At 37.4% G+C, this 23,829-nt stretch overlaps 2 protein-coding genes across 3 annotated transcripts in view; one reads left to right on the top strand and one right to left on the bottom strand.

Annotated features, from left to right (window-relative positions):
* The window catches only part of LOC110447875 (calmodulin-A-like), a 15,954-nt gene extending 15,112 nt beyond the window's left edge, over positions 1-842 (top strand). Inside the window, exon 5 of the mRNA XM_021493844.1 lies at positions 253-842. Within this exon, the coding sequence (XP_021349519.1) occupies positions 253-296 (44 nt within the window). The 3' untranslated portion in view covers positions 297-842. The remainder of the gene's footprint in view (positions 1-252) is intronic.
* A 15,233-nt stretch (positions 843-16,075) lies between these two features.
* On the bottom strand, positions 16,076-22,669 carry LOC110447892 (calmodulin-like). 2 transcript variants are annotated; one of them, XM_021493876.1, is made up of 5 exons: positions 22,578-22,669; positions 20,229-20,259; positions 19,040-19,183; positions 18,560-18,802; positions 16,076-17,163 (listed from the first exon to the last, which is right to left on the bottom strand). In XM_021493876.1, exons 1-5 carry the CDS (start codon positions 22,578-22,580, stop codon positions 17,135-17,137), a joined length of 450 nt encoding a protein of 149 aa, XP_021349551.1. In that variant the 5' UTR covers positions 22,581-22,669; the 3' UTR covers positions 16,076-17,134. The 2 variants fall into 2 exon arrangements, with proteins under 2 accessions (XP_021349551.1, XP_021349543.1); XM_021493868.1 differs by lacking the exon at positions 22,578-22,669 and adding an exon at positions 20,860-21,075.
* Positions 22,670-23,829: the final 1,160 nt, after the last annotated feature.

The raw sequence follows: 23,829 nt of genomic DNA, 5'->3' as shown, positions 1-23,829 counted from the left end.
GGGGGGGGGTGGGGGGGGGTGTCTTATCTAAATTGATAAAATGCAAATAGATTCAAGTCGCATCTCATGGTTTTATCGTATAATAAAGTTATTGTGTTGTCCCTTTGCGTTAGTCAACCAATAACCATACCGTTTTCCGACACAAGATATCGTTCACAGCAGACAAATGGCGTTCTTTCGAAACACTTGCGTCCAGCAATGGTTAGTTACTGTTATAATATTCACTTAGAAAATTGTTTCTCTTTCTTTCAGAATTCTCAATGATGTTGACCACGCTCGGCCAGGGGACGACGTAAACGAAATCACACTGGAAAGACTTTCACCCAATCGGGAACTACGCTATGGGAACTTTTAACAAATGACTGACAAAGCGGAAGTTGACTAAAAGGTCAAATGTCATTGCCGGTTTAAAGGTCAATTATTCTTGATACACCATTACCGTGACCAGGAAATAATCGTGAAGGGTTTTGATGAAATGCAAGGGAGCCTTTTGCATCTGGTTACAGCTATTGTTATTTTGTCATTTACTGTATGAATTAGTGATACTCAAAGTAATGTATGTCTTTTTTGGTGCTCGCCCTAAATGACATCCTGATTACAAACTGTAAAAAATAACGTTTCGCCTATAATTATTTTCGCTATTGTTCCTCCAAGGATATTTTCGCGAGGATTTCAGTGGGAAAGAATTACAGCAGATTTATCCATTATTTACTTGTGTGTTTAATACATTTTCGTAAGACATTTGAATTCGCGACAAACCTCTCATGCGAAATGTATGTCTCATGAAACATAAAAAACGGTGTAGAAATTTAGCTTCCATGATTAAAGTGATGAAAAAATGACATATATCATGTTGCTTCCTTATAGTATATGTATCAGATTTGTTTAAAGATAGTAGATACATGTATATCCTTGTGTAGGTAACTTTACTACCTCCAAGTAAGTATACATACATCTATTACATATCAATACTATTAAAGATATACTCGCATCCATTGTGTCAGTTGTAAGTACGAGATGTTCAACGTTATTATATTAAGGTAATAGGATTGTGTCGCCATTTCTCAGTAGAATGTCTTCAAATTTTGTAGTTATATTGCTTTGAACAGAGACGTGTATTATACGTCTCTGCTTTGAAGTAAAGAAACTTTTCTGCCACCAAAAAAATATAAGTTGTCATAATTTTAAGGATTTTCAATGGAAATGTATGTAAAAAGGAGTGATTTTTGAAGAAAAAAACTGAAACACACAATTTTTTGCAAAATAATGTCAATAAAAATGATACTGACATAGATTAGTATTGCATTAATGTATATCAATTTCATAATTGCTGAAATTGTGTAAAATTAATTATCTATAAACGTTTAAAAATTGACATTTTATAATAAAACCATTTACGCATAGCAATTGCATGTAAGAATTATCGTTCTTGAAAAACTTCACAGTAGTGAAATAGGTAGCCGGTTTCCTGAAGTACAGAAAAATGGACAGATGTGACTCATTGATTAAAAAACAACTGAATTCATGCCTGGATTGCTCTGAAATACACACTGTTCTGTCAATAATAAACATACAATATTCATCAGTTTAATATTAAACATTAGAATATGCGGAAATTGTGATACTGTCTCCCTACATTGGATTTTCAACTATGGATGTACTTCCTATTTCCGTTTAGCAATACACTCCTCTGACCTTTTAACAAACAAACTATCAGTATTAAAATGTACGATGTAATAAACTTGTGAATTGAAAATCAGACTCTTTAATGTGGACGACGATAATAAGGAAGTCACTTTCTGGAATATACTTACATTTGGGGATAAAAGATACCTTTTCAAGTGAACACATTAGATTTCCCTGAGTTATCAGCCTAATAACAAACAAAAAGAAAAGAAATACTACAGGACGATTCGGGGGATAGGGGTGGAAAACGGATGGAAAACTATTTTTAAATACTCTTTTTTAAGAGTTCCATCATCAGCAGTATGAAAATTCGAATCGATATCCTTACTTTTCCACGTAAACTCTTACCCTTGGTGTTTTTTCTTTTTCAATATTATTTTTGCCAAAGTGACAGTAATATTCTTAAATACATCATGTAGAATTGTATTTAGGACAATGGCCGATTTTCATATTTGCAGACTTCGTCTCCAAGTTCCTTAAATTTTGTCATCCAAACATTTGCATTTTCATACTTGCTGATGTTGTTGGAGTTATTTGGAAGAGACATATGTTTATTACGTCACATTAAGGTAACATATAGCCTTAAATGACAATTCCTTATTCGGTAATCTCGAACGTTTTGTTATTCCGGTTGTCTAGGGGGAAACAATGCTATTTTTTAAAAGTATTTCATAAATACATTGTTTTTTCGAATACAGATAATCCTCTAATAAGTCAAGTCACTAAGAATCCTCTCGAAAGTCACCAAAAACAATAAACATATATATATTTATATTTGTGAATTAACTTAATGATGATTACATTTAAGACAAGTATATGTAAGTACTTTAAATAAAATGTGTTAGTTGATATTTCAAGATTCGTAATACATGAGATTGACTGTAAAAAATTAACTCTTTCCTGACGTCAAGATGGCATGCTTTGTGTCCGCCTTTCTCATGGAGATTTATATATATATATTTATATTTTCGTTGACACTGTGCTAGAAGAATAGAGGCCGCAATTAAATCATTTTGACTCTTCTCTGGAATGACGCGAGACCATTGTAAGAAACAAACATTTCGGTGACACAGATCGAACTGTACATTACCTCATTCAATGAACATGTACTATTTAGTTCACTATTGACAACAAATATTTAGAGATATTGAGAGAATCCGATTAAAATATGTCGTTATTGACGGGTTAAAAATAAGAAGTTATCTCACCTGATAGAAATGTTTTATTGATATAGCATCAACGGGACACATATCAAGACCATATATGCCTTTGAACATGCATTTGTAAAATTTAAGAAAGAGAAATCCCCGTCTCGTGCTATAAGATTAATGGTTAATTTCTCGAGAGACAAATCTTTTTTCCGGTCTGAGTCTTGTTTCACTTTCAGCTAAGTCCCTAGAAAAGCTGTTAGTTACACACATTATTACGGAATGTTTTGTAATATACAACGATGAGAGATCTATATCACTTCCATATCGATATCTACAGAACCCTTGGCCGCGTCGGTGTTTCTCTCGGACAAAATCAACATCCTCCACTTGAAATCGGATTTATATGGAAATGGATGAGTGCTTTGTTTAGATTCTCCTCAAACGGTAACGGTACACATCCGATTCAAACGTACACACACGCGCGTGCGCGCATACAGCGAGATAATCGTTAGCAGCACTCATTATATTACCATACATGTAAACGCCCCAAAGAACCTAATGGTACTCCATTGTTTTTCTATGTCGGTTCCGGAGCTTAAGTGAAGTGAAATTTAACAGGACATGAAATTGCGATTGAGCAGACAGACATAACTCTAATATGTATCGTGTATACTGGGGTAGAGTAACGTGTCGTGCCAGAGAATGCAGTCTGGCATATATGGGACTGCCAGCGAAACATGGCTCGCCAGCCGAGGATATAGATCGATGAAAGACCGAGTTGTTTAAAGAGAAAACTTATGACGACAAATATATGTGTATTGTAAGAGTGTCCAGTTGTACTGGACAATGTCCAGATATAGAGGTCACGATTTTATGGGTCACCTCTCCCGCATTGTATCTATACACATGTATATATATATTATGACACAGCATTATACACTTCAAGTATATTAGCAACAGAGAAAGTTTTACCGCAATGCGGCATATTACTATAGTTGCGTCCCAGCAAACGTCATGGGTCATTACATTCAACGAAAATGGCACATGGCCTCTACATGTTGTTCGGTTTAAATATTTATTGATTCATAAAACATTTTTTTCTAGATTCACTGACAAATAATAATCATCCATTAATTCTGAGAATTTTTATTGGGAAGATATATATTTTGGAGAGAAACGATGACAATAAATGTGTTTGGAAACGATTTGCCACACAGCAGGTTTCATCCCACCTGTTAATACCGTTAATGTTGATTTACATGTATGTAAATTGGTAGAAGATACGCCTCGTAGCGACTTTTTGAATAATTGCTGAATAGGTTCGATCTATTTTATAGCTGTCATAGCATACTGTTATCAATTATGCATTTGTTCCCAACAGGTGTCAGCATGATCGTTTTGGAAAAAGGAGTTTAGAATTTTTAATGCCGCAAAAACGGGAAAGGCCTATTTTCTTACCGGAAATGGAGTAAAGAATGATTATAAACAATTAGCGACCCTTGATAGCATTCATTTGTCTGTAAGAACGTATTATATTCATGTAGTGAATATTATCTCCCGTACGAGTAAATTCTATTTTCTTCATGTTGATAAATAACGTTTACCTCCGGATACGAATAATTTTATTTTCTACAGGTTTATAAATATTTTGTCAGCCCTTAGAAAAGTTTAATATTTGTACACTAATGTAATTATTGCTGCTACAACACATGCAGTAGATTAATATATTACCCTATAAATCTGATTTGGTTGAAATGTTCAAGTGTACATAGTGACGTCATACATGACCAAAACAATAGACATATAACGTCAAAGATATCTTGATATGACGTCACAGATTTGCCGACGACTTAAAACTGAAGGATACAAATTAGTTTGCGTTGTATTTTCGCCAGTCCCTCGGGCCGATACGGTATTCTCGGGCTAATACGGAGTACGTCGTGGAAATGGTCATTTGATAATCTCGAAATTCTAACTCGCCAAAGTATCAGACAATTTGATACATTCTCGTTGTTTCTGAAATTATCTTTATCTGACGTCATAGACTGAATAACTGTATGACAATCACATAATGCATTCGGAATACCCTTTCCGTCATTTTCTTGGCAACTAGGTAGCATAGGCGAGGTGTTCCGAATGTCACATTAATGGTGTGTAGTAACGACACGAGGTCAAGTAGTTCCGTAGTCTCGTTCAACCAGACTCTTGTTGTCTGCACAAAAAAAGTGATCAAGCGTCCGGTTGAACGAGACTAGAACATAGAGACATCTCGTCCAATAATATGTACGTAAAAACTGAATATACAGACAACTCGTCCACCGACATGTGGGTATGTAGCTACGACATCAGATCAACTCGACCCCAACATAGAGTCTTTAATTACTCACAGAAGAATTCACGTGATGTCGTTACTATATTTCGCCCAGTATCATTAAGTTTTAAAGTTACCAAATCAGTTAAAATTCCACTCCAACAAAAATACATTTCGTCCAATGATATAAAGGCGTGTATTAACGACATAAGGTCAAGTCATTTTTATAGAAACACATGGATGTTTCATGGTGGCATCTTATGTGTTTTTGTTTTTATTTATTTGTGTTCATCAATATTTACCTAAACATATCTAAACAGATGAAGGGTGCTCCGAAATGTACACTATGGATTTTTTACAGGGCGGATAATTATGGACATAAAATGTTATTTAAAGATCCAAGCGAACATTCCATGTAACACTTTCACGCACACTACCGGGTTTTGGACTGGTTTGATAAATAAATGGATCATACATGTTTAGTGACAGTTTTCACAAGCGATGGTACAAGATTGGACAATCACTGGCTATTTGAAAACGGCCTATCTTAGTTACATGTAGTTTGTGTGTGTTTTGGGGATAAAAAGTCCTTCCAACAACTGTGGTTATATATTATTTAATTTCTAACAACATCAAAGCTATTGAATTTATTTCCGTCATACTGATCACAGCAATTTCAGAAAGCAATGCACTGTGACGAAATTAAATTGAATAAGATAGAAGGTCGTATGTTCAACAAGGATATTTCATTACATGATGGCTATTTTCTGTACATGTTATGACAACGGCTGCAAAGGTAAAATCGCAGGTAAAAACGCTGTCATCATCAACCGTTTTGTTTTACTGTCGCACGTTGACTGAACATGACGGTGAAGCCAGTGTCCAATGACTCGATGATTGGCCACAAGCACGGGGCCTTTGTATAGATCAACTGATCCAATATTCGAGAATATTGAGTATCTAATTCATTTGCCATCTGTACACACCGCCAGATTCGTAAATAATTGAGGTGCTTTGGTGTCGATACTAACGTGCCTGCACACCTGGGGTAGCGTTATCGACAAGGCACTACCCAGGCCGTCTATAGGGTAGTGTCGAAACAAACATAAGCCTTGTCAATTTCAGTATCTATTACAATACCAAATCAATACCATGCTGTTTTAATAGAAGGTATTGTATGGCCTGTTTGCATTGTAATCTACCACAGCTAAATCAAATACCAGAGTACTTAGAGCTCACACCTCTTAAAGAGGTCCGTGTCCCCCTAGCAGTGTACAAATAAGTCATACAGCGTACGTTGACACCAGATAATGTTTACAAACCTTAGATATAGACAACATAGTATTAACAACCCTCAGATTGTGTGAGACGATCCATAATGGTGTATATCCCGCGTTCACTGGCATCGCCTCTAGACAGTAAATATAAAACCCAGACAGTGAATATAGCACTCATACACTGAATATAACACTCAGACAATGAATATAACCCTCGATCATCGTATCGGTGTACATAGCCATCTTCAGACAGTGTATAGATATATCCCCTCTCTGATAGAGTATGCATCCTTCATACAGTGTATATAGCACTTTGACAGTGTATAATTATTTGACAAAATACACTGACTCGGTGAATGTAACCCTTAAATTGATGTATATCCTTATTTAACCATCAGAGAAGTATATGACTCTCAGACAATGTATATAACCCCCGCAGACCGTGTATATGACCCCCGGATAGTGATTATGGCCCTCAGACAGTGTATATAACCAGCAGGCAGTGTAAATGACCCTAAGACAGTGTAAATGGCCCTCAGACAGTGATTACATTTATGACCCTTGGACAGTGTATATGGCCATCAGACACTGTATATGATCACCCTCAGACAGTGTATATGACCATACAACAGTGTATATGACCATATGACAGTATGTATGGCCCTCAGACAGTATATATGACCCTAAGACAGTATACATGGCCCTCAGACAGTGTATATGACCCTCAGACAGTGAGTGTGGCCCTAAGACAGTGTATACGACCATAAAACACTATATATGACCATATGACAGTATGTATGGCCCTCAGACAGTATATATGACCCTAAGACAGTATACATGGCCCTCAGACAGTGTATATGACCCTCAGACAGTGAGTGTGGCCCTAAGACAGTGTATATATCCCGCAGACCGTGTATATCACCTGCAGACCATGTAAATGACCCTCAGACAGTACATAATCGTTTGCTGGATAACAAAACTGCTCGGTAGTGAAGCAGACGTAAAACCACTCAAACGAACAAACAAGCATAGCCCCCAGACAGTGTATATAAGGTTCAGAGATTGTTTGTAACATTTTAAAATTATAAATCACTCTCCGGCAATGTTAATTATCTTCAACCATTGTATATACCCTTCGTAAAGCGTCATTGATTTTGTTCGACACATTGTAACTACAGTATACAAAGTCATGAGTGTGTATAACAAAGAGACAGTATATATAACCGACAGACAGTGTATATGGCCCTCGGACAGTGTGTATGGCCCTTAGGCAGTGTAAATGACCATCTGATAGTGTATATGACCCTCAGACAGTGAGTGTGGCCCTCAGACAGTGTATATGACCCTAAGACAATGTATATGATCCTTAGACAGTGTATTTGACCCCAATACAGTGTATCTGGCCCTCAGAGAGTGTGTATGGCCCTCAGGCAGTGTATATGACCATCTGATAATGTATATGACCCTCAGACAGTGAGTGTGGCCCTCCGACAGTGTATATGACCCTAAGACAATGTATATGATCCTAAGACAGTGTATATGATCCTAAGACAGTGTATATAACCCTAAGACAGTGTATACATTGTATGACCATTAGACAGTGTATTTGGCCCTCAGACAGTGAGTGTGGCCCACTGACAGTGTATATGAACCTAAGACAGTGTGTATGAACTTAATACAGTGTGTATGACCCTAAGACAGCGTATATATCCCGCATACAGTGTATATTACCCTAAGACAGTGCATATGGCCCACAGACAGTGTATATGACCATAGGATAGTGTATATGATCCTAAGACAGTGAATATGACCCTAAGACAGTGTATATGGCCCTCATACAGTGTCTATGACCCTAAGGCAATGTATATGGTCCTAAAACAGTGTATATGACCCTCAGACTGTGTATATCACCTTCAGCGTGTGAATATAACAATCAGACAGTGTATATGACCCTCAGACTGTGTATATGACCCTAAGAGAGTGTATATGACTTTCAGCAAATGAATATAGCAATCAGACAGTGTATATGACCCTCATACAGTGTATATAGCCCTCAGGCAGTGTATATGACCCTAAGACAGTGTGTATGACAATCAGACAGTGTATTTGGCCCTCAGACAATGTATATGACCCTAAGACAGTGTATATAACAATCAGACAGTGTATATGACCTTCAGACAGTGTATATGACCCTCAGACAGTGTATATGACCCTCAGCCAGTGTATATACTAATCAGACAGTGTATATGACCATAAGACAGTGTATATGACCCTCATACAGTGTATATGACCCTAAGACAGTGTATATGACCCTCAGACAGTGTATATGACACTAAAGAGTATATATGGACCTCAGACTGTGTATATGACCCTAATAGAGTATATATGGACCTCAGACTGTGTATATGACCTTCCGCAAGTGTATATAACAATCAGACAGTGTATATGACCCTCAGCAAGTGTATATAGCAATCAGAAAGTGTATATGACACTCAGACAGTGTATATGACCCTCAGACAGTGTATATGACCCTCAGCCAGTGTATGTAACGATCAGACTGTGTATATGACCCTCGGACAGTGTATATGACCCTCAGACAGTGTATATGACCCTCAGACAGTGTATATGACCCTCAAACTGTGTATATAACCCTAAAAGAGTGTATATGACCCTCAGCCAGTGTATATAACCATCAGATAGTGTATATGACCCTACAACAGTGTAAATGGCCCTCAGACTGTGTATATAACCCTAAGAGAGTGGTATATGACCTTCAGCCAGTGTATATAACAATCAGACAGTGTATATGGCCCTCAGACACTGTATATGATCACCCTCAGACAGTGTATATGACCATACAACAGTGTATATGACCATACAACAGTATATATGGCCCTCAGACAGTATATATGACCCTCGGGCAGTGTATATGACCATCTGATAATGTATATGACCCTCAGACAGTGAGTGTGGCCCTCAGACAGTGTATATGACCATAAGACAATGTATATGATCCTAAGACAGTGTATATGATCCTAAGATAGTGTATATAACCCTAAGACAGTGTATACATTGTATGACCATTAGACAGTGTATTTGGCCCTCAGACAGTGAGTGTGGCCCACTGACAGTGTATATGAACCTAAGACAGTGTGTATGAACTTAATACAGTGTGTATGACCCTAAGACAGTGTATATATCCCGCATACAGTGTATATGACCATAGGATAGTGTATATGATCCTAAGACAGTGAATATGACCCAAAGACAGTGTATATGGCCCTCATACAGTGTATATGACCCTAAGACAGTGTATATGGTCCTCAAACAGTGTATATCCTCCTCAGACTGTGTATATGACCTTCAGCGTGTTAATATAACAATCAGACAGTGTATATGACCATCAGACTGCGTATATGACCCTAAGAGAGTGTATATGACCTTCAGCAAGTGAATATAACAATCAGACAGTGTATATGACCCTCATACAGTGTATATAGCCCTCAGACTGCGTATATGACCCTAAGACAGTGTATATAACAATCAGACAGTGTATATGGCCCTCAGACAATGTATATGACCCTAAGCCAGTGTATATAACAATCAGACAGTGTATATGACCTTCAGACAGTGTATATGAACCTCAGACAGTGTATATGACCCTCAGCCAGTGTATATAACAATCAGACAGTGTATATGACCATAAGACAGTGTATATGACCCTCATACAGTGTATATGACTCTAAGACAGTGTATATGACCCTCAGACAGTGTATATGGCACTAATAGAGTATATATGGACCTCAGACTGTATATGACCCTAATAGAGTGTATATGACCTTCCGCAAGTGTATATAACAATCAGACAGTGTATATGACCCTCAGCAAGTGTATATAACAATCAGAAAGTGTATATGACACTCAGACAGTGTATATGACCCTCAGACAGTGTATATGACCCTCAGCCAGTGTATGTAACGATCAGACAGTGTATATTACCCTCGGACAGTGTATATGACCCTAAGACAGTGTATATGACCCTCAGACAGTGTATATGACTCTCAAACTGTGTGTATAACCCTAAAAGAGTGTATATAACCCTCAGCTAGTGTATATAACAATCAGATAGTGTATATGACCCTACAGCAGTGTATATGGCCCTCAGACTGTGTATATAACCCTAAGAGAGTGGTATATGACCATCAGCCAGTGTATATAACAATCAGACAGTGTATATGGCCCTCAGACAGTGTACATAATATATATAACAATTAGACAGTGTATATGACCATCAGACAGTGTATATGACCGTCAGACAGTGTATATGACCCTCAGTCAGTTTATGTAACAATCAGACAGTGTATATGGCCCTCAGACAGTGTACACAATATATATAACAATAAGACAGTGTATATGACCATCAGACAGTGTATATGACCGTCAGACAGTGTATATGACCCTCAGCAAGTATATGTAACAATCAGACAGTGTATATGACCCTAATACAGTGTATATGACCCTCAGACAGTGTATATGACCCTCAGCCAGTGTATATAACAATCAGGCAGTGTATATGACCCTTAGACAGTGTATATGAACCTCAGCCAGTGTATATAACAATCAGACAGTGTATACGACCCTCAGACAGTGTGTATGACCCTCAGCAAGTGTATATAACAATCAGACAGTGTATATGACCCTTAGACAGTGTATTTAGCCATCAAAATAATCAACATTTGTCGGTATATATCGTCTCATAACAGTGTATATAGCCATTCAGAGTATATATCACCATTTGTCAGTATATCTCGTCCTATAACAGTGTATATAACTTTCCTACAACGACATTACTCGTATAAGATATATTTAGACATGGAAATGGTTCGTTTCTATCACAAAGCACGACAACACAAATATGCAATTTTCACAGTAACAGATAACCGTTCGCTCTTGTTAAATTCCACCAGATGAATTGAAAGCCTTATCGTAGATTTGTTTAGAGCTGAGGTATAGCCTTTACTCGACCTGAAATAAATCAATTCTTCATCTTTCAAACAAGGATTTTTTTCATTAAATTTGTCATATCGTTTTCTATCTTTGTCTATTTCAAATATATCAAAGAAGTGAAGAAAGAGCATGGGATTACATCAGCTTTCTTATTGAATGTATTTATCTGGTACTTTGTGTCACTCGGACATGAGAGTCAATGATAGGACTATTTGTGGAGAATGCAGTCAGACGTTTAAGGGGTTAAGATCAACACTTATTTGAATTATCTAAATTTACAGACAACAATGTTTTCTATACTTTGCAACCATTTGTACATATATCATCATTATTTATTTAAGGGAGAAGACGTTTTTTTTAACTTGTGTCTAACCCTTTTGTATTTTTGGAAATAAGATGTTTAAATCAAAATCAGTACCTGATAAAAATAATCACCTCTCCCAACTCCATCCCACCCACCAAACTGTAGCAAATGAATAACAAATATAGTGTAAACTATCAGGGTGCAAGATTCTCGAAAGGTAAACTTTCTCATTGCAAAATCACAAATCTGGAAGATTAACAAAAAATATTGCTATCGTTGTAAATATGGATTTTTTTTCAACAACCTTCTATATAGAAGCAAAATGTCATCTCCTTACGCAGACATGATCTCCGTTTCACCAAAATGATGCGTGTTTAGAAGGAAATTGAAGTCTGTACTAGTCTGTCAGCCAGTTATCGCTTTTCTGTTGATGACGTCACGGGGCTGGTGTGTTACGCCACTGAAATTCTGCATTCATAACACAATAATCTCTCATCCCTTGCACGATTTCTAACTTCAGGTAATGCCTTCCATAACATTGTACTATATCAATCTATTGTCACTGACTTGATGCCCGTTAGGCTCGGGGAAAGAACAGGCCTACTGCGTCCCACTTTAGGTCGTAAAGGGAGACAAACTTTCTTATCTGTCTTCTGCTAAAGGGACATTGAACTTGCATCATTAGGGATCTTTATATTTTCTCTTTACTTCTGTAAACCTTTTTGTTTCCTAGTGCCTTGCTTGGCCATACTACATTATTGACCTTAGTGTGGAGCGTACGCCGAAATGGGATAGGCAACGGGTTCTGTTCCAAGGCCGGGGCATACCGAAGTCCTTAAAAGTGGTAGTGTTATTCCCTGCTTAACGTTCAGCATTAAGGGTAATTGCAACAACTGGTTCACCCGTTGTCAGTATAATGTGACCGGGCGGAAGGCTCTGCTTGGTACCTTCGGCGTGGTATTTCAGTGAGGTAGCACTCTAAAGTCGGCATCAGATCCGAACTATCGCAAGGAGGCAAAAACACCATATGTGTCTCATATCAATCACATCTTGCAATGCATTTTTATAATGTTCACAAAAAAATGCACAGCATCAAAATAAGGGGTGTATACCTCGACAAGGGAAGGAACTCTGAGCCAGAAAAGTATGAAGATTTTATGTAAGAAGGCATACTCCAAGCCGAAAGCCAGCTCTGGAGTAGAAATTGCCTCTGTGCATATAACTGATGTACTGTTACCTTTTAACTTAAACTAGTCTTTAAGAACAAAAACATTGAGAAAAAGCATCCTTTAAGTATAGAGGATTTGATTTGTCAATATACGCAGAGGGAAAATGGAGGAAGAAATAGGGCTGAGATGGGAAATTGTGAAGAGGAGAAAAATGATGTCTAGCCACACGAATACCTCGATCAAGCTTATTTGCTGGTTATTTATAGCTGCGAATACCTCGATCAAGCTTATTGGCTGGTTATTCATAGATGCGAATACCTCGATCAAGCTTATTGACTGGTTATTTATAGCTGTTAATACCTCGATCAAGCTTATTGGCTGGTTATTCATAGCTGCGAATTCCACGATCAAGCTNATTATTTATAGCTTCGAATAACTCGATCAAGCTTATTGGCTGGTTATTTATAGCTGCGAATACTTCGATCAAGCTTATTGGCTGGTTATTCATAGCTGCGAATACCACGATCAAGCTTATTTGCTGGTTATTCATAGCTGTTTATACCTCGATCAAGCTTATTGGCTGGTTATTCATAGCTGCGAATACCTCGATCAAGCTTATTTGCTGGCTATTTATAACTGTTAATACCTCGATCAAGCTTATTGGCTGGTTATTTATAGCTGCGAATACCTCGATCAAGCTTATTGGCTGGTTATTTATAGCTGCGAATACTTCGATCAAGCTTATTGGCTGGTTATTCATAGCTGCGAATACCTCGATCAAGCTTATTTGCTGGTTATTCATAGCTGTTTATACCTCGATCAAGCTTATTGGCTGGTTATTCATAGCTGCGAATACCTCGATCAAGCTTATTTGCTGGCTATTTATAACTGTTAATACCTCGATCAAGCTTATTGGCTGGTTATTTATAGCTGCGAATACCTCGATCAAGCTTATTGGCTGGTTATTTATAGCTGCGAATACCTCGATCAAGCTTATTGGCTGGTTATTTATAGCTGCGAATACTTCGATCAAGCTTATTGGCTGGTTATTCATAGCTGTTAACACCTCGATCAAGCTTATTGGCTGGTTATTCATAGCTGCGAATACCACGATCAAGCTTATTGGCTGGTTATTCATAGCTGCGAATACTTCGATCAAGCTTATTGGCTGGTTATTCATAGCTGCGAATACCACGATCAAGCTTATTTGCTGGTTATTCATAGCTGTTTATACCTCGATCAAGCTTATTGGCTGGTTATTCATAGCTGCGAATACCTCGATCAAGCTTATTTGCTGGCTATTTATAACTGTTAATACCTCGATCAAGCTTATTGGCTGGTTATTTATAGCTGCGAATACCTCGATCAAGCTTATTGGCTGGTTATTTATAGCTGCGAATACCTCGATCAAGCTTATTGGCTGGTTATTTATAGCTGCGAATACCTCGATCAAGCTTATTGGCTGGTTATTTATAGCTGCGAATACCTCGATCAAGCTTATTGGCTGGTTATTTATAGCTGCGAATACCTCGATCAAGCTTATTGGCTGGTTATTTATAGCTGCGAATACTTCGATCAAGCTTATTGGCTGGTTATTCATAGCTGTTAACACCTCGATCAAGCTTATTGGCTGGTTATTCATAGCTGCGAATACCACGATCAAGCTTATTGGCTGGTTATTCATAGCTGCAAATACTTCGATCAAGCTTATTGGCTGGTTATTCATAGCTGCGAATACCACGATCAAGCTTATTTGCTGGTTATTCATAGCTGTTTATACCTCTATCAAGCTTATCGGCTGGCTATTCATAGCTGCGAAAACCTCGATCAAGCTTATTTGCTGGTTATTTATAACTGTTAATATCTCGATCAAGCTTATTGGCTGGTTATTTATAGCTGCGAATGCCTCGATCAAGCTTATTGGCTGGTTATTCATAGTTGTGAATACCTCTATCAAGCTTATTGACTGGTTATTCATAGCTGTTTATACCTCGATCAAGCTTATTGGCTGGGTATTCATAGCTGTTAATACCTCGATCAAGCTTATTAGCTGTTAATACCTCTATCAAGCAAATTCTCGTTTACGGCACTCAAGTTCCGTGTATTCGTAACGCCACTCTCATGAACTGGCGGACGGCGTGACACGGGCTTGAATTCTTGAAAGAAACAATCATCTTTCCATCAATCCCAAGCTTTATATTTACGCCCAATAGACAAACAGTTTCGCAGCAATTAGTATAGGGTGGTGGGGAGGTCATATTTAGACTTCAAGAGCCTTCATTCCTTCTGCCATATAAGATTGTACCATCGTTAATGGGTGACGTTTTCGTCAAGTTTGGATCCAAACTATTAAACTCTGTGCTGTATGGGTGTGCGAAAAAAACTGCCAATGATGTAAATATATTATAAATGCTGAGTGCATTTTTGTTCTGGTGGGCTTTTGTCCTTTAGTGAACAAACAAGTGAGTTGTTTCGGTTCGGTTCTGACCCAAATTCCTCTTGGCCAAAGTAACAATATTTATTATAGAACGTCTTATTTTATTAATTATTAATTATTAATTCATTAGATTATTTTAACGCTTTATAAGAACAAATCTATTTTTCAATAGAAATTGTGAAATCAAATCGCTCAGGAATGTTGCAATTCTGATTTGTTGATACTTGTTAAAAATGTGAAAGCTATACTAATGCAATTGAGTTTTGCTTTAAGATATTAGTTTAACGTCTGTCACGAAAGGACTGAAATATTTTGATTATTGTGTAAGCTTTTGTCATCAGAGGACGAAAAGTGGTTCGGTGCAAAGCGTTTTTCCTGAGCGCGAGTTGCTGGTATGGCGTTTGCGACATTACTCTAGATACTTACATTTCCGCTAGTATGCGTCTCATTTACCCTCATTAACTTGTTTATTTTCATCTGTTTGGGGATTTTTATATGAACATGCAACGTATAATATTTCGGCGCTACACAATTTTATCTAAAAATAGGTAATTTTACTAATACTTCTGTTTACTTGCAAGACTTCATCTCAGATGTTAAATATTTTAAACCCTTCCAGGTTCCATTTTCCGTCTTGTGGTAACAGTTTGCAGAAAATCGATCGCGCTATGCCCTGACAAAACACTTGCTCCATTATACCCCAGAATACAGATTGTACAAAGATTGACAAGAAATCGTTTTACACTTTAATTTCATGGAAACCATCACCAAACAGTTTGGTTTGAACTATGCCTGTACAAAACGCAATGAGCAAATCCGACCTGGAACCTTATGCATTAACATTTAGAATGAGCACAAAAGTTTATAAAATGTAAAAAGAGAAATGTATTCTATAAAGAATCAACAACATTGATCACAAAGAGGGCCGACATCCCTTTATTATGCAGAGACTAAAATTGCGACTTAAAGTCAGTTTGAATGCAACTTTAAAGCTAATTCTTTTCTTAAATAGTTGTGAATCCCTCCACTAATTGAATAGGGCAAAATTGACGTGTCGTCACGTGACTCAAATTCTCGTTTACGGCACTCAAGATGGCGGAAAATGAGGTTGACTGTGGTAAGTATTTTTTATTTAATTATTTGTATAAACTTGGAATAACATGAAGAAAAAATTGTGAGCTTTTGTCAGAATCGGGACGTCTTCAACTGTCCTAGATGTGTGTATTAACATTATCTGTCCAAATTTCTCAACTTAAATCCAAAACAAGTTTTCATCATCCAACTTCCGGTTGTAAAGTAGAATTCAAAATATCCGGTAGGTTCATTCATTTACGACATCCAAATCATGGGCACGCTGTACATGCTTTCCAGATCCCCGGCAGTATCTATAAACTCCGGTTAGGAATAACGGACAATATACCATGATCGGCAAATTCCGGTAATAGTCTACACTGTACAGTAATATTAAGAACAAACCGGATATGACGTACATCATGTCCAGACTCCGTATAAATAATACAACAGATATAAAACATCCAAATGCGAATTCTAGGTATGAAAGACACTATGTCCAGGTTCCGGTTGAACAATCCAAACTCCAGACATACTATATTCCATGTCCAGCTTTGTCTGGGTTATAATACAAACAGTATTCATCGTCTTTCAGATGTATGGGACACGCCCACAACGCACACCCTAGTCTCGAGGACGGAACCAAATAAACAACATAATCCTTACTACCTCCAACATGGAATAGAAAAACGGGTGAAATATGGAAATGTCAGATTCACTTTTACTTATTTGACATCATATTGACGAATTCTGAAAATAACAAAAACAAAAATATATATCAGATATTTATTAAAATCAATGAATACTCAAGACAATCCATGAATGACATTAAAAACATATTTAAAATTTGATGTATAATTTTAGTAATTGAGTAAACAAAAATCAAAAAGTAAGATTCGTTGTAAGTTCCCTCTATTGTCATAGATCTAAATTTAGATAATTCATTTATAAGATCTCATTAAAATGAACACTTTGGTTTTTTGACAATTTGTTATATTTTCACCTTAATCTACATAAGTAAAGAATATTTACGAAGGTGTCACTTGATTTCGTGACAATATATGAAATGTAAGTGTCCGGGAATATTGATTTCCTAGGGAGGTCTGATTCCGGATAATCGGATTGTCAAGTTTCGGATTATCGAGTTCGGCTTTTTAGTGCCATTCAAATATCTCAATTTACCTATGTAACAGAGCGCATGCATAATTAAATTTAAATCACTGCCTCCGCTAGGGATCGAACTCGGGACCTCTGGCTTACTAGTCTTACGCTCAACCTCGCGTTTAAGAGAAGTGCTCACTAGCCGAGAGATATATTTGCATGTGTATTAGGTTTCCCGATTGACCCATTTTTCCTGCCGACTCAACAGTGTTTAGTCTCGTTCAACCAGACTCTTATTGTCTGCGCAAACTTCGTCGAACAAGTGATCAAGCGTCTGGTTTAACGAGACTAAATAGTTTGATGCGTTTTGGTTTATGAACATTAAACGTGAAACGACGTACATGTGCGACGCTGATGTTATCACTATGAATGAAACAGAACTACAATTCTGCACTTATTGTTTTCTAATAGGAAAGGAACATTTTGGGATAAACGAAGCTTCCTGATAATAGGATCCAAAATGACGAACTTGACGAAAAAATGTGTCCCACGTCAACGAGGTGTTTTTTTTAATATTCGGGTCCCATAAAAAAAAATCAGACAACGATGTCGAAAATGACGATCTTCTGGATAAAACGGAATCCGTAATAACGCATTTTCTAAACATCGGAGTAGAATAATAAACAAGTTTCCGGACAAAGGGTCCAATGATACGAGTTTACCGGACAAAAGGTCCAATAATTAACGAGTTTACCAGACAAAAGATCTAATAATTAACGAGTTTACCAGACAGAGGTTCCAATAATTAACGACCTTACCGGAAAAAAGTTCAAATAATTAACGAGTTTACCAGACAGAAGGTCCAATAATTAACGAGTTTACCAGACAGAAGGTCCAATAAATAACGAGTGTCGGACAAATGTTCCAAGATAATCGAGTTTCAGGACAAAAAAGTTCAAAAATGACGAGATTTCCAGATAACCGAGTCCCAAAATAATGCTTCCAAGTGTATTTTGATGGTTGTGTAATTTTGGTTGAAACTTACCTTCATAATTTACTTGACCGTCACCGTCCGTATCGGCTTCTCGAATCATTTCGTCCACTTCTTCGTCTGTTAATTTTTCTCCTAAATTTGTCATCACATGTCTAAGTTCGGCTGCACTGATAAATCCATTTCCGTCCTTGTCGAATACTTTAAACGCTTCTCGTAACTCTTCTTCAGAATCGTTATCTTTCATTTTCTTTGCCATCATTGTGAGGAATTCTGGGAAATCAATAGTTCCGTTTCCTGCGGGAAGAAGACCGAAGAGAATTGTATTCCGAAATTATCATTACATTGAGAATTTGATTAGCACCTGTCCAGAAAATGAATAGTGAAATATATTATACCAGCATTGGTCTAATATTGTATACTACGACTCTGGGGAAATAGATTTCTTAAAACATGGCTTAGCGCCCCGTGTCTAAATGTGATGGCTTCAGTACCATGAATCATGAAATGTAAAATTTCCCAAAAGAACCTTACCGTCAGCGTCCACCTCGTTGATCATGTCCTGTAACTCAGCTTCTGTCGGGTTCTGTCCTAGTGACCTCATCACTGTCCCCAACTCTTTGGTTGTTATGGTACCGTCGCCATCTTTGTCAAACAGGCTGAACGCCTCTTTGAATTCTAGAAATACAAGAAACGTGAAGACTCAGATTTCATATTCCAAAAAGTTGGAATCTTAAGATATAAAAAATATATAATCATGATATTTTGTAGTTTTGCGATAATACATTAATTGTCGAAATATATTGTTTTGAATATCTTACACAACATGGCTTCGATATAATGCCACTTATTTGATTTTCCGTTTCAGTTTTCGCTAATATATTTCAAGTTCCAATTTTCCTTTATTCTTTTTTAGGTTTCCCTCCATATATCGTCCTATCACTGTATAATGCCAAAACGTTACCTTGCGAAATGAGATGGTGGCACTAAAAGGAGGTTAAATTGTACTTATAAAGACTTTTTAAATGTTGGTAGCCGCGAGAAAGCTAAGGCCTTACACCTTTAAGAATCTCTTCATGTGTACTTTAATTGAGATATTTTCATACCAACGTAATCCACCCGAGTGTGATCACAACTTAATGGAAAACTTCCCTTTTAGTAAAATGCCTAAAGCTCCATTTTTAATCTTAATCTAAATAATGATTTTACAGTTTAAGTTAATGGAAAGTTCTATTGTTAACACATTTCGACAGCTTGTTGCGATTGGTTATCGTAATGAACTGTGGACTTACACTTTACTTTTTATCAGTTGTACGCAACGTCATACTAGGATTGGAAGGGATTACCGTTCTTAGTGTAATAACCTGCATGTACTCTACGGGAGCTAATAAAACACACTCGACCAAACTATGGTGGTTACACATACAGCATTAACTACTTGCGTAAACGGATCGATCTGCCTGTGTTCTCAAAAGTATTTAATATACAGAATATTCTAGATAAAAAAAATGAAATTGGCGCATTATACGGCGACATATGGCAATTCTTCAATATCTTTATAATAAAACATTGAATGTTGAGAATGAGCTTTGATGGTTATGAATCTCCCGATCACTATCGGTACCCTGTAGCAAGCATTCATGTAAATTGACACATGCTTTATCATAATACTGGTATAATATGAGAAATATAAATAATAATATTTGAAAATGAAAATCCTTACCAGCGATCTGCTCTTCTGTTAGCTGTTCAGCCTAAAACAAATTATGAAAAAAGAATCAGATTTCATATCAAATCACGTTACATCTAATATATTTGCATGTCGCTGGATTAATGAATTATAGAATAGATGAAGCATGTCCAGTTGTTGTAGCGGTCAAGTTCTGTCAGGCTGGCTATCGAGCGTCACGGTTGAACAAATAACGTTACCACTTAACAATGCTACCTATATAACGTGTCCCTTAAGCTTGTGGCCAAGGTTGGAGATAAAGCGATTAAGAAACTTAACAAATGAATAATCGCTTTCACTTGAACAAGGTATGAACATATGAGTATCATACTGCAAAATGATTCAAGCTGAATAATGGTATCAAATATTCAACTAGCTTTGATATGTTAATCTTTAAATACACAAGAACGTGTTTTTTCTCAACGAATAAAAAGCGAAAAGAAAGTCAAGTATTACCATAAGAAAATACTAAAGAGCGCGGACGCCAAAACCGAATTACAATTCGAAAACATGATACATGATTTGCTGTTTACCTGGTACAAGTGAAAAAATATATACTAATCAAGGTTGCACTGCGCTCTTAATAGAAATCAAAGAGCTGGAGGATTAAACAATCGCAATTTACCTGAATATTTGATTGTGACATTGGTCTAAAAGTCGGCTACCTGCGGATGGAAACACGCACAGACGGAAATGTACGTTCCCTCTTATATCACACAACACTGAGTAGAGTAATAGCCCTCCAATTGTATATGTACTTGAATATATACCAAGTGACTATGTCGCTCTGAACTAAAATTCCGCATTGAATCCGTGCTGTGCGTTTTGTGTCGTGTGTGGTGTTAGACGCGCGCGTACCACTACAGTCTTGGCGGAAACTTATTGATCCAGTTTCCGCAACACTCCGTATACTCCCGGAATGCCGCAATGTTCAAATCTGACGCTGTCTATGTTCATTTGTGTTAAAGAACGGTCCATACAAAACAGTTCATGGTTTGACCAATAACAGACAGACTACCGATGCTATGGTTTAACAAATATCACTAACTATACATACCAGAGACTACGATTTCCGACTTATAACAAACAAGCAGTATGCTCTAAAGCGAACTGATAACAGACCGCGTGTTCTAACTTATAACACACTCATAATGGACAAACGTGTTTAACTTATAACACATTAACTACATACATTCGAGTTATAGATCGCGTGATCTGACTTATAAAACGCACTATTGACATCATGATCTTACTTATAATTCACTATAGACCACGTCATCGGACTTATAACAATCTCACGATAGACCACGTTTCCTGACTTATAACAAACTCACTATAGACCGTGTTACCTTTCTTGCAACAAACTCAATACAGACCATGTGCCCTGACTTTTACAAAACTTACTTAAGACAACGTAGCCTGACTAGTTACAAACAAACTGTATACCACGTGATCTGACTTATAACAAACTCAATATAGACCACGTGATCTGACCTAAAACAAACTCACTATAGACCACGTGATCTGACCTAAAACAAACTCACTAAAGACCACGTGACCTAACCTAAAACAAACTCACTATAGACCACGTGACCTGACCTAAAACAAACTCACTATAGACCACGTGACCTGACCTACAACAAACTCACTACAAATTACGAGGTCTCACATATAACAAATTGACCGCGTACGTAATCTTACATGAACACATTAACCATAGACACTGTGTCGTGATCGGTAACTATCACCGACTGCATTCACTTAGTTTTTTCAATTCGTTCCTATGATTAAGTTTATTAACTTATAACCTAGATTGAAGGAATGCACTAATTGACTGTACTGTCCATTCGCGTAGGGTTTTGTTTTGTTATCCTGATAAGTATCTACATCTCCATACTGTTGTGTGTTTTCTCTCTAGCGTCCGTTCGATAAAAAGAAGATAAGTATTTAATGGATACATATGTTTGTGTATATACCAGCAATAAATATACGGGCGAGCGATGGTAATGATATGAGCTGGCGATCAAATGCGTGCTTTGTAGCATTCCATGTGGCTTATTGCTCATAGAATGACCACTGGTAATATAGGTGACCGATATAACAGATGACCAATGAACTGGCCATCTGTCATCACTTATCACACAGGTGTATAAGATTTATAATGAATGTATGTTTATAACGACATTATAAGAATGCACACGGAAATAGTTAATGTGAAACTAGCTAGTGGGATGACTTTGTCATGCACAACCGATAATATAAAAAGTGATCGAGAACAATATTGTCACTTTCATACAGTGTTAAAACACCTGGTCAGGTAATAACTAACTTATACACACTCACCATTATTTCGGTAGAAGCCCACGGTACGTTCGACAGGTAGGAAAGTCTCCTTGTAACTGCCAACTCAAGATCTCTCTACCTACCTACAGGCAATATAGCCACTGCCCATGTCCGTAGTTACACGATAGGGACTAATCCGTGACCTGCTTGGACATGTGTCCGAACAGCTCGCCCTATTATCGCAGTAATTCCCTGGCCGACCGTCGTACAGAGCAGACACCCGTACGATACACGGATTATCCAACGCAAATAACAATAAATTTTTATGAACTATTTCTATTCTCTGCTTGTTTTCCGAGACGACTGTGATTTCATTGCTTTGTATTGATTACGTAAAAAGCTGTTTTCACAAAGCCAGTGGAAAGACGTCTACACTTGGCTCTGCAAATGCCAAAGTTAATCGTATTGTTCTTCCAGCAGCACACCCCTTCGGCCTTGTTAGTAAGGCAATCTTAGTTCTGAGGGCAAAATTAATTTTGATGAATTTCCCTATGCATTTTAACTCTCTTTATTAAAAGTATGCATTTTGAAAATGACATTAATAATACAATAAAATACCGCTGGTGACAGGAGGAGATCAATGAAGATTTATTTAATTGTCGATGTATTGCAATAACTTTCCAGGGTAGAATCAGAACTAAATTAATAAAAAAAAGTATACCTCTCTGTACTTAGCGATATCTGGCTCGACAGGCAGCTTTGAATTGCCAACAGCACGACAATGTCACCGATCCGAACACAACAACAAAACACCACATCTACACCAAACACCAACCACATCTAGATCACACACTAACCACATCTACACCAAACAGCAACCACATCTACACCACACACCAACCACCACATCTACACCACACACCAACCACATCTAGATCACACACCAACCACATCTATACCAAATACCAAAAACATCTACACCACACCCCAACCACATCTAGATCACACACCAACCACATCTACACCACACACCAACCACATCTAGATCACACACCAACCACATCTACACCAAATACCAAAAACATCTACACCACACACCAACCACATCTACACCACACTCAAACTACATCTACACAACACACCAACCACTTTACACCACACACCAACCACCTCTACACCACTCACCAACCACATCTACACCAACCAAATCTACACCACACTCCAACAACATCTACACCAAACACCAACCACATCTACACCACACACCAACCACATCTACACCACACTCAAACTACATCTACACAACACACCA

Source organism: Mizuhopecten yessoensis, unplaced genomic scaffold (assembly GCF_002113885.1).
Source record: "Mizuhopecten yessoensis strain PY_sf001 unplaced genomic scaffold, ASM211388v2 scaffold401, whole genome shotgun sequence".
NCBI classification, from domain to species: domain Eukaryota; kingdom Metazoa; phylum Mollusca; class Bivalvia; order Pectinida; family Pectinidae; genus Mizuhopecten; species Mizuhopecten yessoensis.
The sequence above is the reverse complement of the archived record's forward strand: the minus strand, read 5'-3'. Positions and strand labels throughout refer to the sequence as shown.

Coding starts and splice junctions, on each gene's coding strand:
- LOC110447892 (XM_021493868.1), bottom strand. CDS start 20,880: ATGTCACAATCAAATATTCAG. Junction 18,803..19,039: donor CAACGAGGTGGACGCTGACG/GTAAGGTTCTTT, acceptor TTCTTCCCGCAG/GAAACGGAACTATTGATTTC. Junction 17,164..18,559: donor CGGTCAAGTAAATTATGAAG/GTAAGTTTCAAC, acceptor TGTTATTTTCAG/AATTCGTCAATATGATGTCA.